The sequence below is a fragment of the Rhamphochromis longiceps genome, linkage group LG3 (assembly GCF_057381845.1).
Source record: "Rhamphochromis longiceps isolate RC_006_pf linkage group LG3, R_longiceps_female_GT1.1, whole genome shotgun sequence".
Lineage (NCBI taxonomy): Eukaryota > Metazoa > Chordata > Actinopteri > Cichliformes > Cichlidae > Rhamphochromis > Rhamphochromis longiceps.
Genome location: NC_140559.1, coordinates 40852451 through 40868922, shown reverse-complemented (window position 1 = coordinate 40868922; position 16472 = coordinate 40852451). Strand labels below are relative to the sequence as shown.

Genomic DNA, 16472 nt, shown 5'->3' with positions numbered 1-16472 from the left:
TTTAGGGTTGTGACAGCAGATCATCTGCCTCCACCTCACGTTAACAATCTGCATGTCCTCCTTCACCACATCCTTAAACTCCTTTGTCCAGTATGTCCACTATCCCTCTGCTGCACATGTCCAGACCATCTCAGCATGTCCAAACTGCTCAGCTTGAGCTGTTCCTCAGATGTACTCCTTTCTAATCTTGTCCATTCTTGTCACTCACAATTAAAATCCGGACATCTCCAGCTCCACCTCCAGCCACTGCAGGTCTCACTACCATCATGTAAACCTTCTCTCTCACTCTTGCTGCTATCTTTCTGTCAGAAATCACCCTTGAAACTCACCCTTATCCATCCTTTGATCCATCCAAAGTAATGGACCGAGTTGTATTCTGTCTCGCTTCTAATGACTTTCATTCCTTTTCTCTCCACCTCTCCAGGCTCTCTTCCACCCGCTACTACTCTACTCTCACTACAGATACAATGTCCTACACCACCCTCACATTTCACGGCCACTCATTACTTCCTCTTGCAGTACCACAGTTACACTCTTTGTACCCTAACATATGCTTTCTCATTTCCTCAAAGGCTCTCCTTCTGACCTCATCTCCATCAACACTCTCAAAGCAAACATGACATCTGTAGTGCTTCTTCTCTGATGCTCACTGCTCATCGCCTTGATGTCATTCCACAAAGATATGGATTATCAACTTTATCCATTTGTAGTTACTGCAGCTCTGCACATCATCCTGTCCTAGTACTCTTTCTGTTCAATTTTCAGGCAACCTCTCACTCTCCAAGATTATGCTGAAAAATATGGTTATAAAATCCCCTGCCTTCTATCATAAACATTCATACTTCTGGACCAATTACTTTTCCACTCTTCATCTTATATGATTGATAATATCTTACCATAGTATATAGACAGTGTATACCACAATAAATTGGTACTACAGTAGTATAGGCATTTTTTGTCCTTCATCTTATATTTGCCTGGTTCTTCTCTGTGACCTTTATAGTGCACTTTAGTAGGAACAATGAGTTTGTAAAATGTGTATTTAATTCACAATGCAAAATATTTAAAATCATAAATTTTAGATGCCAAATAAATGTTACCAGCATCTGATAAGAGATCAATTTCTTCAATGTGAAAACTTGCTGCTTCCGGCTCTAACCATAATGTAAAATGTTTCTGTGCTAGTATGCTAACAACCACAGACACATTTGCACACAGACTTCATACAAAAACCACACATACGTATGCATCTGTTTCCTTCATACCATTGCTCTCTCTTATTTTCCACACGCTAACCCTGATCTCTTCTTGTTTAACCTTAAATATTAGGATTTATTTGCAACAGGCTAAAGTCTTTACAGCACCACACACACACACACACACACACACACACACGCACACGCACACACACACACACACACACACACACACACACACACACACGCACACACACACACACACACACACACACACACACACACACACACACACACTACCCTAATGTCTTCGTCACCTCTTGTATTTTAATCATAACATTTATGAATGAACAGAAATATCTGGATCATCATTAATTAATTGAAGTGTAGTTTAGCTGCATTTGGCAGATTTTTTTTTCTTTCTCTGATCCAGCAGATGATGCATCGCTTCCTGGGCTTTGAAGCGTTTCTTTTTCTCTCTGACACCTGCCATATTTGCTGCATTCATAGCTGGCTACAGCAGAGAAACCATGCACAGCAGATTTCCTGTTTATGAATTCCACTTTTCTTACGTTCAGATAAATTTGTGTAGATTAAAAATGATTCTGCTTCTGAGTTTTTGGATTGTTACAGGTAAGCTGAATGAAAATGTTTTTGTTCTTTACATAACTAATGCCAAACTTGACCTAATTATCAAATCATTTTTTAAAGATATGTATCAGAGATTTCATTAGGGAAAAAATGCAATTGTGATGAATGAAGCAAAGTTTAATGAGTGAAATTAAATGTATTTTTTCCTTGGAAGTTTGATTAAAAAGGAATTACTGTTTTGCAACATTATGTTGCAAAACAAAGGATGTCAAAGTGATTTCCTCTTTCATACACCATACACTTACTAGAATATATCTATTGTGTGCATGTTGTGGTTTTAAGGTTTAATAATGTATTTTAAGACTCTTGCTGCACTTTTCCTCTTAGGTCTCATGGCAGAGGACCCACCAACGACATATTATGGACTAAAAAACAGCTCAGTGTGTCTGAATGTTAAGAAATTGCCAGAATATGAACGTGTCGAATGGAAATTTAACAAGACAATTATTGCTGATGATAGAAAAATCAATCCAAAATACAAAGACAGAGTGGTTTATAGTGCTGGAAACCTCTCCCTGTGTATTAAAAACCTGGCTGATACAGACGCTGGCATATATGAACTCTCACTCAGCCGTGACTTTATTTCAGTGTCAGAGAAACATCAAGTCATTGTTCAAGGTAAGTTATAAGCAGAACTTTGTCTTGTCCTATTTTAAATATTCAAATATTTCTGGATTTAGTAGAATTTGTCTTACAGTAAGCTTTTACATTTCTTTGTGACTGAAAGAAAAACAGAATCTGTCATTGTCTTTAATCACAACATCATATATCCTACAATTTTAGAATCACCTGGGTCATTGTCAGTTCTCTTTTTTGCATTAAATCATTAATTTATCTGTTTGGCTCAATGTTACAGACATGGTTCCCACACCTGTTATTACAATGTTAAAGCTGGGCTCCAACCAGTCTGCTGGACTCTGCAGTATCACAGTAAACTGCTCCATTCAGGATTATTGGCTTTGGTCTGTTTGTGATGAAGACAGCTGCAGAAGATCTCAGAAATCATTCAGTGAGGTCAACATCACCATCTTCACTGAGAACAGAGCTGTGGTCTGTAGAGGCAACAACCATGTTAGCACAAGTAATTCTTCTGAAACATTAACAAGGTGTAAGTATTAAATATTAATTTTAAATAACATGCTGTTGATTCATTTTACATGAATTATATTTCCCCTGTTATTTAAATATGTACATTGTTGTTTCTTGTCATACAATTATTTTACTTTTTATGTCTGAAAAAAATTGCTCATTAAAATTACGTTTCTGTGTCTGCAGGTTTTAATAACTCTAATCCTGATGATAAAGAGAATGCACAACACCCTCCACCAACGAGAGCGCTTGCATTTATTATTGTTTGTGTTTTACTCGCCTGCGTCTTCGTAACAGTTTCTTTCTTTTTAGTTAAAAGATTATTTTCAGCAAAATGGAAATCCTACCAGGTAAGCTGCATTCACTAACAGATATTTATATCTGTTTATATTTTATATTATATAACTTGTGCAGTGGTGTGTCATAATGTGACTGAATATTTGACTTTATTATTTACAGGCTCCAACAAATACTATCCGCTCAATACAAAGCCAGCCCATTAGTACTCTGCCATCATCTCAGTCTAGAGCCTCTACTGTGTCTTCGTCAAGTGATGCTGACCCTGCTTATGAGAATGCAGACATCCTTCAGTACAGCCAGACCAACAGCCCAGGAGAGCAAATTAACTCCATGGCAAGCTACACAATAGATACCATCTACACTGTTCCAGGAGTGAAAGCCTCTTCTGCTGGCAACAACAACCAAAATACTTCAGAGACTGCCACAGTGGAGGAGGCACAACAACGGCTCACACAGGTCGACACAGTTTACAGCGTGTTGCAGAAACCAAAAAATCTGAATGTGTAGCACCACCCAGAGGCCAAACTGGACTTTTGAACAGTGGGAAACAAAAGAAAACGAGAGAACAAAAACATTACAAGAAAATGAACATATATCCAGCATAGAAAAGAAAAAAGATCAATTCATAGAACTAATACAAAAGTAATCACAGGACTTATGATTATTTCTATATAAAAGTTACATTTCTGCTGAATAATTTGGATGCTTGCTGACATGCTGAGATGAAAGACCAAATGCTGATCTTTGTTTGGGAGCTTATTCACTTATATTTATTTGTTATAATAGTATTTTATTTATATTAGCAATGAATTTTTCTATCCACCAAATCATTTTGTTTTTTCTTTAGAAGTACAGAAAATGTATGAATTGTGCCCCATTAAATCACATGCTAATTGGGCAGCTGTTGATGGATATTTGCTTATGTTTGATTAAACTTGTTTAAGTGGATAAATTTAGCATTTACCCTAGTGCAGGGGTCAGCAACCTTTAACACCCAAAGAGCCATTTGGACCCGGTTTCCTCGGAAAATAAAACAGTGGGAACCGCAAATACTTTTTGACATCTAAAATGAAGATAACACTGTATATATTGCTTTTTGTTCACCTTTTATGCTTTGTATAAACAACTAGAATGTGTTGCTTATGAAATCCATGAAGTGCTTAATGAGAAAAGTACGAAGTCACTTTCATCTTTTTGCAGGACTGTAAGCTGTCATTTGTGAGGTGTGATCGATTTGTTTGGCTATTCTTTTTAACATAGTTCATTGTGGAGAATAGCTGCTCACATACTTATGTGGATCCGAAGATCAACAATCCACAAATTAGGCATATTGGTCGGTCACTCGCGTCAGAAGTAAATGCAAATGAATCTGCCCAGGCATCATTGAATGTTTTATTTTCTTCTGATATTTTTCTTTTCTTACATTACTCCATACTTGGCCAACCTGGGGCTGAAAGTCTCGATGCACAGCGTTTTGGTGGGTATACTGGCTTGTGCGAGTGTGACGCTTATTTTGAGTGATGAAGAATAATAAAATATAATGTAATTTTAATATTTCAACATCACAATAATCTTCCAGTTTTGAACTACAAGTAAAAAAAGAACTAACACAAATAAAATACACTTCGCCTAAATACTTTAATTTATTTTCCCAAGCCACAGGGAGCCGCAGTATAAGGATGAAAGAGCCACATGCGGCTCTGGAGCCACAGTTTGCTGACCCCTACTCTAGTGGATATTAGCAAGGAGAACTTTCAAAGGGTTCAGGCCAGGTGAGGTGGCTGGCCAAACACAGTAATAATATGATCAGCAAACCATTTGGTAGTAAGTCTGCCACTGTGGGCGGGTGCTAAGTACAACTGGAAAAGGAAATTAGCATAGCTATGGTACCATAGTCTACCAAAGCATTGCTGGATTTCAGTCATCACAGATTTTGTGGGTCTCCACTCATCCTGCCAAAAGTCATCCTCCATACTCTAGGGTTTTAATATCTCAAGTTATCCAACCAAGGCTCAAGGCTGGTTAGAGAAGCAACAGGGCATCAATCATCCCTGTTGCTTGTGCACATTTTGGTCTTACAATTTTGTCATCCAGTCAACTTTTCATGAATTGGTACAGTGCTCTGAACATTCAGCCTTTTCAGGAATAACCTTATATGGCAAGCTCTGGTAGATATGGAGTTTTGTGTCAGGAAGGGCGTTCAATGGAAAATCTTTGCGAAATCAAACGTGCAGATTGTCAAGAATGAGATTTCCTGGACCGACCACCTTTGGTGCGGTTGGCCAACAGGGTGTAGGTGACAACTGTGGTACTGTTAGTAGAAGAGAAAGGAAAAGAAAAAAGGAGAATGTGTTTGGAGGCACTGAGGCTTTTCTTACGTTTGAGCACAAGGTGTTAATCCTGTGGCAACAACACCCAGCACATTAGTTGCTGGTTCTGGTTGTACATCCGGTCAAAAAAACAAGACAAACTGGATGGAACCGAATAGTTCAGTATTACAGGGACTTTTGCCTCCACTGGATGAACCTGTCCAAAACCAACCTGCTTACCCATATATGTAACTATTGCTTTATCAATATTTAATTTAATATACTCATATTTTGCATAATTAAGGGTTAAGGAGGCTTGATTTAGCCACTGAAACACTGGTTCTAGGATGACTATGCGATCCACCCAAGCATCTGTGTATATCACCAAATCATCAGATACACATACCAGATGCATCAAATGCTAAAATATAGCAGGAGAGTTTTTCATGCCAAATGCTATCACAGTGTACTTAAAAAACATAAAATTCATAAAATTCCATAAAATTCTCAGGAGTGACAAATGCAGAAACGTCACAGGCTCTGGGGGTCAAGGTAACCTGCCAGTAACCTTTAAGGGATCCAACTTAGTGATAAATTTGGCAGGACTGATGCTGTCAATGCAGTCCTCCGTATGAGGGAGTGGGAATGAGTCACAGACAGTGTTAAGGAAAATGTTATAAAACACTTCTTCAGTAAAGACTCAGAGAAGAGAAACACACAGGACTTCTTGCTAGCAAGGGCAGCCTCCAGACAGAGAGACTCGTGCTGAGCACTGCTCCTGTCTTTATTTTATACTTCAGTGTGTGTGTGTGTGTGTGTGTGTGTGTGTGTGTGTGTGTGTGTGTCCTGCTGATCAAAGGGTCATATAACATGAAGGCACAAAAGGTACATCCTTGGTCACAAAGAGGGTAGTCTCCCCCTCACCCTAAATAACATGGTGAGGAAGTCCAGCAGTTCATCTATATGTAAAGAAGCACTTAAACTAAAACAGACATAGCTACGTTAATCCTACCGTAAAACAATAAAACAAGGTACGAACTCTCATGCTCCCAGGACGTGGGGGTGCATTCCTGGAGTGCACACCAAGCCTGCAGCCTGTTAGAGATCACACACAATTGATTATATGCCTCTAAGTATACATGGTTGAATATTTCCTAATACAAATAACTACATGCAGTATTCTATCATATGCAAACTTATATCACTAAAAGATTATACTGACTACTAAATACAATTTTCCATTGACAGACAGTTACAGCAATAACAAAAATCTGTGCAGAAACAGGGCGTACCGTCAGACTTAGGGGTGAGCAGACATGTGGCGATCCAAGGTCTGTAAGTGGGCTGGACTAAACCATTGTCCTCTAGGCAATTCACCTCTTTTTTCATCACCTCATGTTTTCCACTGGGCAACGGTAGGCATGGCACAAGCTCGCAAGTGTGACAGGTGTTACAGAACCGCAGTACATCCACTTTCATTCCTGGCCAGAAAAAGTGCTGCATGATACAGTTGTAAATCTTAGTAATATCTAGATACCCTGTAGAAGAATGATCATCAGCAGCTAGCTAATAATAAGACTATTTTCTGAATACTAACAAGTGCCTCACCAGTGAGTAAAGAGGTACTTTAGATTCAGCATCTGGCTCAACAATGCTTGGGAGATGATCTAAAACACCTGTCTAGATGCATGCTCAATCATCCGGGTAAATAAATCCCAAAAGATTGATTCTGTTCTTCTGGACCTCACAGCCCACTGAATGAACAATGGGCTGAGGTCAGTTCCTTGATTGATGATTGATGATTATTATGCAAATTGTCATGACCATTGATCAACAACCGCTGATCAAAGGGTATGTCTGCAATCACAGCATTGTAAGATGACGAAGATGGCATGCCCAATTCTCTGTGAATGGTACTCATGGCCATTGAGCAGTTGTTGATCAGTGGTCACTGACCTCACAACCTGTTGTTCATTCAGTGGGCTGGTTTTAGTTATTGTGCAAATGTACTGTTTATAAGATTGGGAAAACCTGCAGTCAGCTAAGACTGAAGAAGTCACTTGGATGAGTGACGAAATGTTTCTCCTATTGAAAATGTGACATCCAGATGAGCAGAATCAACCTTTTGGGATCTAAATCACTGCTTTCTACTTCTTCAGCATGGGTATCATTCTTCCCCAAAGTAGAACCAATCACAGTCTCGGACAAATGAAAAAAGGAGACTCTTCTCCCTTGCAAAATCAACATTTGGTTGGGCCTACTCCAACTGTTTTCAGCTGAAGCTCCTGTTCCTGTTCATGCTCCTCCCTGGAGGTATGCCAGATGAGGTTTCAGGCCAGTGTCCTGTTTAGAACCAAACGAGGACTCCAACAACAGCCGATCAAAGCAAGGCAGCGTGATTGGCCTGTCCTCAAGCACCTGTGCGACAGGTGTTGACACTGACAGTGCTACAGTCTGATCTTGCAATAGCAGAGTTAAGCTAGAGGACTCTGGCAAGATATTGATCCCCCTTTACACTAGACCAGACACTAGAGAGGATCTTGGATCTCCAAACGTCCAGCTGGGCGAGCCATAACACCTATAATAAATGTAGCCATTTCAAGCATACAATTGAACAAGCACCTGTTCCCTACAATAGCCAGGTATCTAGCTAAACTACTAAAGTTAGGATATACCTAAAATGCAAAAAAGACCGAAGCAAATTGACAACTGATAACACAATAACATAACACTAAAACTCTCCCCAGTCTGACCTAACGCATCTAGCCTACTTAGTTCCTGAAGTGTTGTCTTTTGTGAGATTATTCTGTTATTATATGTTATCTTATATCTGTAATTGAAGTAGTTGAATTAGGATACTGCTGTAGGTCATATTATACTTCTTAGTATAGAGTGTGTGATCAGTATGTAGTTTTAGTTTGCATTATACTTCTGACTTAAAAGAGTGTGAAAAATCATTAGATCTATTGGATTGACCTGTATTATTCGACACTGTTGAATGTGTTACACTGTTTCTTGACATTTCATACTGCTGAATCATGAAGAGAATGTTGTGTGCAGAGGGCCTTGTGCCGATAATAGAAGAAACAGACCACATTCCATGCCCCCACCTTTACAGAGGGCAGAAAGACAGGGAGCCGAGGTCATAACTTAGGCGCCGTGACAGAGAAAGAATGTGAATGTTTAGGCTTTTACGACTAGGTGGGGGCCACTAGAGGCTATAAAAAGCTGAGTAACCCGTCACCATTTTGAGATTTGCTGTGACCCTCTTCATGCATGTCTCCCCATCATGATGGCTTGTGCTCATAAGTGTTGAATTGTATGAAAATAAAGAATTGTTGATTGAGCATTTATACACCGAGTATTGTCCTTCCTTCTGCCCAAAGATTAAAAGAATTGGGAGATTTTAACAACTTGGTGCCGTGACCCGGATCTTTGGTGTGCTGAGGAGGGGCAGATTTGGCCTGTGGTGAGATCGTGAGGCGAGGCGAACAGAGGACCGGTCCAAATATAAAAAGGTAAGCACAGCCTGTTGTATTATAAATACCAAATGTGCATATTGGGCTTTCCAAATTAATCTGTTCGCTGAGTTTCACGTATTTTCACATTAAATTTGTCGGTGTCTGGTTTTCGGCACGAGATACTAACAACATAAGTTTAGGCTGAATTCCAGTGTGTCATAGGAACTGGCTCTAGCAAGATACTAAAAACATTCTACGTTGAGACTAGAGTTGCAGCCCACGTTACCCTCCACATTTAACTTTGTCTATGACTGGCTTCTGTTGCAAGAAACGGGGAAAACTTCTAAAACACGGCCAAAGTTTAGCATATGAAATAGAGGTGAAATAGAGTCTGGCTTGTGGTGCGCTTGCATTTTCAAAGGTGAGCTCAGAGGTTTCTGTGTGTGTTTCTGCGTGTGAGACGCGCTCTCTGTGTGTTTCATTGTGTGAAATATGAACATGGTGACAGTGACGGTTGATGTGTGAATGGGAGGACACTAGAGCAAAGACACATTTTAGGATCAAAGGTTGATGGGCCTCGTGGATTAGTTCCAGGAGTGGTTTCCCAACCGGTAGATCGGACGCGGCCCGGAGGTAACTAGGGTAGCAACCTTGGGAGTGGAACCCCTAAAGAGAGTTTATGTTGTGGCAACCCCCCTGTCTGTGGACGCTCAGGCAGGTCCAGCGGCGTCTGGTTAGCTGAGGTGGCGACTTGGGACGTTAGAACCCCCGCATAGCTACAGAGTAATACTGAAACCACTGTGTAATCACGGGTTTACATTTATTCTGGACTAGAACAAGACACATTTTGCAAACAAAGGTTGAGTTCTATCATAGGTAAAAGAAAAAGGTTGAATAGAACAAGAAAATGTTTTGACATCTAAGGTTGAGTTCTATATTAGTAAAAGAAAAAGGTTGAATAGAAGAAGAAAATGCTTTGATATCTAAGGTTGAGTAAAAGATAAAAAGAAAAAGGGTTGAATTCCTCGTTTCAGTGGTTGAAATTGCTGTTTGCCTGTCCCCTGACGAGTGTGTGAAATTAAGTAAAGAGGGCAATTTGGAGCCACATAGAGATAGATGGGCTAAATTGGGTGTATTACTCTGTGGTGTAATAATAAAAAATAAAAACAGAGAGAGAGAGATAGTCCGAGGTGTGTAGTGGTGTGAAATATGTTGGGTTTTAAAACTGACGTAGAGAAAGGAGAAATAAAGGGAGAGTGGAGAATTATTGAGAAGTAGAGAGAGGAGTGTGTTGGGAGACTGGCATGCAGTCTGCGCTGTAAAGGTGGGCGTGTTGCCTGCTGGTCTATTTAACAGTGATGAAAATGATATTAAATAAATCTCTTATTGTGTTAATACAGGTGGCTACGGACCTGGACCAACCACCCCCCACAAGCACAGCGGCTGAAGCAAAATTATAGTAATGGAAACCACACCCAGCAAAAACACAAGTGATTACTGACGGAAAGAAATTTCTCTTTTGTGAGTTTAGACATGATCTTAAGAATTTGAACATGTGCATGTCGTCCTGTCAACTTGGTGGGTTATGAGTTGATTATATTGTGAGAAAAAAAAATAAAAAGGGGGAGAGAAGGCTGACACAGGGCCTGGCCCGGTGTTTCTCCCCTCTCTTTGTAACACAGCCAACACAACATAATTTTCCTGTTTGTTTGTTTTTGTTTTGTTTTGTTTTTGCTTTTTCTCTTTATGTTTAATTACAGGCTGCTTTGCTGGCCCTGAAAGCCGAGGTTGACCTGGACTCCTGCTCTCCCCTCTACCATCTTCGACGTGACCCTGACCAAAGGCTGCAGCAGCTGGACCCACAACAACAACCTGAAAATGTCAACAGTGCTGCAGGAAAGCGATCTCATGCAGCAGAGACGGAGAGCGTTAAAACCAAGGCTCGTTTCACTACACGGGGGAAAATTCTCAGACAGCTTCAGCTGACAGAGCTGTGACGAGATGCCCGCCAAGCCCGAAGGAAAAGTAAGGCCGAGCAAAGGAATGCTGACCTTAACAACTCTGCATTAACACTGTGCAGGACAGTGATGGACCAACACGGATGATCGGGCAGCAAAAAGGGCGTGACCGAGACAGGAGGAGCAACTGAGGTCAAAAGGCACCTCAGAATGGACAAAAACACAGAAGAAGATACAGGTTTCACCTGCGGCGAGCATGGACACTGGAGAGAGGACTGCCCCAATTGGGGTCAGAACCAGGATGGACAGAACTTTGAGCAGCAGCAGCAGCAATGGTCGCAAACAAACTGAAAAGGAGGAAGGCAGGACCCCAGGGCATGCTTCAGGCCGTGGTTTACCCAAGACACCAGAACAGGGAAGTGATGAACACACACACACACACACACACACACACACACACACACACACACACACACACACACACACACACACGTCTACACACACACCGATTCAGAATGAAGTGAAATACACACATGAACACATGTGCACTCGTTGATTGAGTGAGAAATGACACACACACACACACACCTAAATTGAAATGCTGAGTCACTGAGAAGTGATGCACACACATACACATGCACACGCTTGTGCAATGAAGAGTGATGCACGCACACACACACACACACTGATGCAATGAAGAATGCTTTGCTAACAAATGCTTATGCTGATATGCAAAATGCTGCACACAAACATCCAAATATACAGAATTTGTTATAAGAAGCCATTGATTACTTAGAATGTGTTTTATGTCACCCAGAGGGCATTTATGTAGATTTAAGGAATAAGGTCTAAAACAGTTTGGTCATGAAAACAATGTCTGTGTGTGGTGTCTGTTTATGGCTCAAGGCCTTGATTGAATTGTTTATTGTGCTTCACACAGCCCTGGTGAGGTACAGTGGCACAGAGTGAAAATGATGAACTAATAGAGTAAGTTTTAGGTCGGAGTACGGCATTTTCTGTGATTGAGATTTAATTCAAGGAGGAACAAAAGGTGTTACGGCACCTGAGGTTCTCATTCCCACACAATATTGTCCCAGGAGAAGCAAAAGATTTCCTGTGAATTTCTGGTTGACTTTTGGGTTTTGCTTAGCGCTAGCTTGATTTTATCAGTGAGCTTTGGGTTGTGTTCTTTCTCTAAGAGAGAGAGATGGTTTTATGCTTGGACATGTCTGCAACGGGCCCTAGTATGTGTTATTTTAGTAGTATTGTGTTGGTTACGTCTGTTTTCGTTTTTGTTACAGTGCACTGAGATAAGAAGATCTGAGAGGTGATAGGTTTGTAGCTTGAACCCATCCGCTGGAACGTTGAAGACAATATAATTACACTGCAAAGCAAGACACAAGTAGACAAAGTTCTTCATGTTACTCATGCATGAGGGAGTCCTGCCTGGAGCCGAGTGTCGTTCCACCACTTGACCTCCGTCAGACTCTCAGCCAGGCTCCCCATAGCACTCCTTTTATTGTGGTTATATGAATATGCATAGGGTCATTAACATATGACATCTTACATAGGTATACATGTGAACAAAGAATACTGTGTATGTGTGTGTGTGTGTGTGTGAGGTCAAGGTGTGACCCTGTGAAGACTCCCCAAACGCTGGTGCCAGGAGCGGGTCCATCTGAACAAAAGGCTCTTATACTTAAACAGATATAAGTGTGTTTGCTATACCATATATCAGCAAGAGAAGATACGACCTCTCCTAGGAGGTGTGTGATTTATGCCAGAACACTCTGTAGAGGGAGTGAACGCCCTCCCCCTTCATGCTACTCAGAGCCGTTACAGACCTCCTAGGATGAGACATTCTTTCAATCTACAAATGATTATACACTTCTAAGCATATGTGGGTAAATGTTTCTAAGCATAAATGACAATCAACAATACAAAACCTAACAATCAGGACTTTATCTATGTTTTTATGCTATTTCAAATTGAAATAGATTTTCTCCTAAATACCCAGAATAGCTCATCACCTCTCAACTAGTAAAGATCCACTTCCCATTTATGTATGCTATACAGTAACCTATGAAGGCTATTATATGGTTCATATGGTGCTGCTATATGATGGACATTCTTCTGCTGGGAAAACAGGACTGCAGTCTGCAGAGGGAGAAGAAATGAGGAAGCAATTTGAGATGTAAGAAAATGAAGAGGGAAAGTTCTGAAAATCTTCAGAACTCATTGGACTAAATGTGAACCATAATGAGAAGGCTTCTCACAGTGATTGGAGATTGAGCCTGAATTATAACCCTGATTTAACCCTTCTTACATCCTGTTTTTCAGATGTTCATTCAGCAGCGTCTCACAGTGAGTCCTGACAGAGTGCAACACTTCACCTCTGACTCTGTCTCACTGACCTGTGAGGGAAACTTCACTGAGTGGAGAGTGAGGAAGTTTAGTGAAAAAGGCTTTTTTCACACTGCTGTGACTGCCAGAAACTGAGTGGATCCTCTTATGAGATCCACAGCTTACAGGAGGGTGTTACTGTGTACTGGTGTGAGTCTGGATCAGGAGAGTTCAGCAATGCAGTCAACATCACTGTACGAGGTGTGTTTAAAGTACTTTCTTTCTTTATTTAATTTTTTCTTTCTGGCTCAAAAGCTGGAGCTACTTAATTGCTACTTAATTAAAACAGACAAAAAAGACTACTGGAGATGAGACTTCAAATTGCAGAAAAACATGTTTATTGAAATACAGTTTTAACAAAACTACTTTTAAGTATCCCCAAGCATAAGCTATGTAGCATAGACTGAACATAATTGGAGACCGATCTGGGACAGCAGCTCTGGTGCCCTCAGGGCCTCCCAATTTATTGAGAAGTATCCCCAGGTGTACCCAGGTCACCCAATCCATGGCTTCCTAATACCAGCAGATACTCTGAAAATCCAATACTTTCCAGTTCTCACCCTTAGTTCCCATCCCTGCAAGCATCCAACTCTGATAAGTCTTCTATGCATATACTAAGCCAAGTAGCACATCTCTCTGCCACAAGGAAGGCCTTGAGGGTGCAGGTGCTCTAAACCTCCCACTATGTTCCATGAACCAGAAATACAGATAATATGGCTGGGAATATAGAAAATAAACAGAAGACTATGGAGCTCAAACACAAAACTCATCACAGCCTAGAATAAACCTGAAGACCCAAAGAACAGAACTGTAATAAAAAGATTTAAAAAAAGAAAAGCAAACCCCCCAACATCTCAAACTCAAAATAACCATGACAATGGCTGCATTTAAAGGGACTTCTAAACATAAAACTTGTTAATGTTAAAATGTGTCTTTTTTGATCGTTTTGTTTCTTTACTTTTTTCTAGAACATTTATTTCATGAGTCCCTAAAAGTTGTGACATTATTGTTTCTTGATGTGGCCTAAACTTACTAAACTTACACATTAAGTACAGTTGATTTGAGGTTTGATTTTATCAGATCTGGTTCGACTTTGAGTTTTGACTTATTGGTCTGATTTTACCTGAAACTTTAGGCTTCAGATCTGAAATCGGTTCATTTATTGTTCCATTCATCATCGGACTTGTTAGTGGAATTATCCTCGTGCTGCTGCTGTGTTGCTGCAGAAAGATAAAGGGTGAGAGCTTTTCTCATCAATGATTTGATGTGACAATTTTAAGTAAACTGATTACAAACCAATGTAACAATAATTTTTAATTTTTTTTATAGATCGTTGTTGTAACAGGTTGGTGCAAAAGCTTTCTTTCATTTTAAAAATAACATGACATTATAGGTATTCCTGATTAAACTGATTAAATACCCAGCAAATACACTGATACACTGTATTTATTGCATATTTTAGTCTCACTCAGTCTCAGAGCACATCACCAGCACATCTCATCACCAACAATGATGAGAATGACGTTTACACCACTATTCTTTCTGGTCAGTCCTAGAAACTATGACTTGCAATATTTTTAACACTAAGTTTGTGAATAAACAGATATCATACAAAAGTAATTTCTCTTTTGTTGTCTGCCCTGCAGGTGATTTTCCAATTTATGAAACAGTCAGATTCTCTGGAAATGCTGGAGGTGGTACAGTATAACCTCTGATAATAACAGAGCTATAAAAGATGTAATGATTATAAACTGACTGATCAGACCTGATGTCATGTTATTATTTAAGGTGGACCAGCAGATGAACATAGAAATGTCACATCTACTCTTGAGCTTAAAGTTATTGATGAGAAGACTGAGTTCAGAAAATGTAAGGATCCATCCATCCATTCATTTCCGCTTATGCTTTTCAGGGTTGTGGGGGTGCTGGAGCAGGGTACACCCTGGACAGGTCGCCAGTCTGTCGCAGGGCCAACACACAGTGACAGACAACCATTTTCACTCACATTCACTCCTGCATTCACACAAATGGGCAATTTAGATTTTGATCAAGTAATGTACCCCACCAACTGGGCAGCACGGTGGCACAGTGGTTAGCACTGTTATCTCACAGCAAGAAGGTCCTGAGTTCAGTTCCACCATCAGGCTTGGGTCTTTCTGTGTGGATGTTCTCCCTGTGTTTGTGTGGGATCTCCAAGGGTACTCCCGCTTCCTCCCACAGTCCAAAAACATGCAGTTTGTAGGGATAGGTTAATTGATCAAACTAAATTGCCCATAGGTGTAAAAATGCAAGGATATCACACTTTATTAATATGTTATTGTAACTCCTAATCTCGAAATAATGATAAAAGGGAGCTTTTTAAAAAAATTAAATATACTAACACTGTTATCTGAACAGGGAGAAATGATGACCCAGATGGGAGCTCTGACTACGATGAAGTGAATCTTGAAACAGACTCAGGTACTTCACAGGATCACTAACAGTGTTGGTCAAGTAATTAGTTACTGACTACTGTTTACTTTTCCAAGAAAGTAATCCAGTTACTTTACTGATTAATTATTTTTAAACGTAATTAGCTACTTTATTACTTAGTTGCTTTTTAAAAACACGATACACAACCTGAATACATAATAAAGCAATAGACATTTCAGCCCAATTCTATTTTTTCTGCATAATCCATCATATGAAATTTAATCAAATGAAAAAATCTCTTTTTAAAAATAATTTTATTAGTTTTAATCTTTTGACTTCATGCACATTGCATCAAGATAAATATTACACATTGTGTATCTACACACGTCTGTTGCTGGCACAGACATCACACACGTGTATGTCATGGTCATGAGACACTCTCACAAACAAAATTGCTGTTTAGTAATGCCTTGTAATTACTTTTTTTGCAATAGTAATCCCTTACTTTACTTGTTACTTGAAAAAAGTGAACGGATTACAGTAATGTGACGCGTTACTACCATCCCTGATCACTAATAATCAAATTACTTTATGAATGAAATAAATCATATTGTTCTTACAGTAAAACAATTACGGAATTTTGTTGGAATAAGTTTAATTTATTTTATTTAGTTACATTCAGTCTTTAGCTTT

General features: G+C 39.8%; 1 protein-coding gene across 1 annotated transcript; it reads left to right on the top strand.

Annotated features, from left to right (window-relative positions):
* The first annotated feature begins 1716 nt into the window (after positions 1-1716).
* On the top strand, positions 1717-3835 carry LOC146674675 (uncharacterized). Its single transcript, XM_085402406.1, has 5 exons — positions 1717-1829; positions 2175-2465; positions 2704-2955; positions 3123-3286; positions 3396-3835. Exons 1-5 carry the CDS (start codon positions 1727-1729, stop codon positions 3741-3743), a joined length of 1158 nt encoding a protein of 385 aa, XP_085258532.1. The 5' UTR covers positions 1717-1726; the 3' UTR covers positions 3744-3835.
* The last annotated feature ends 12637 nt before the right edge of the window (positions 3836-16472 follow it).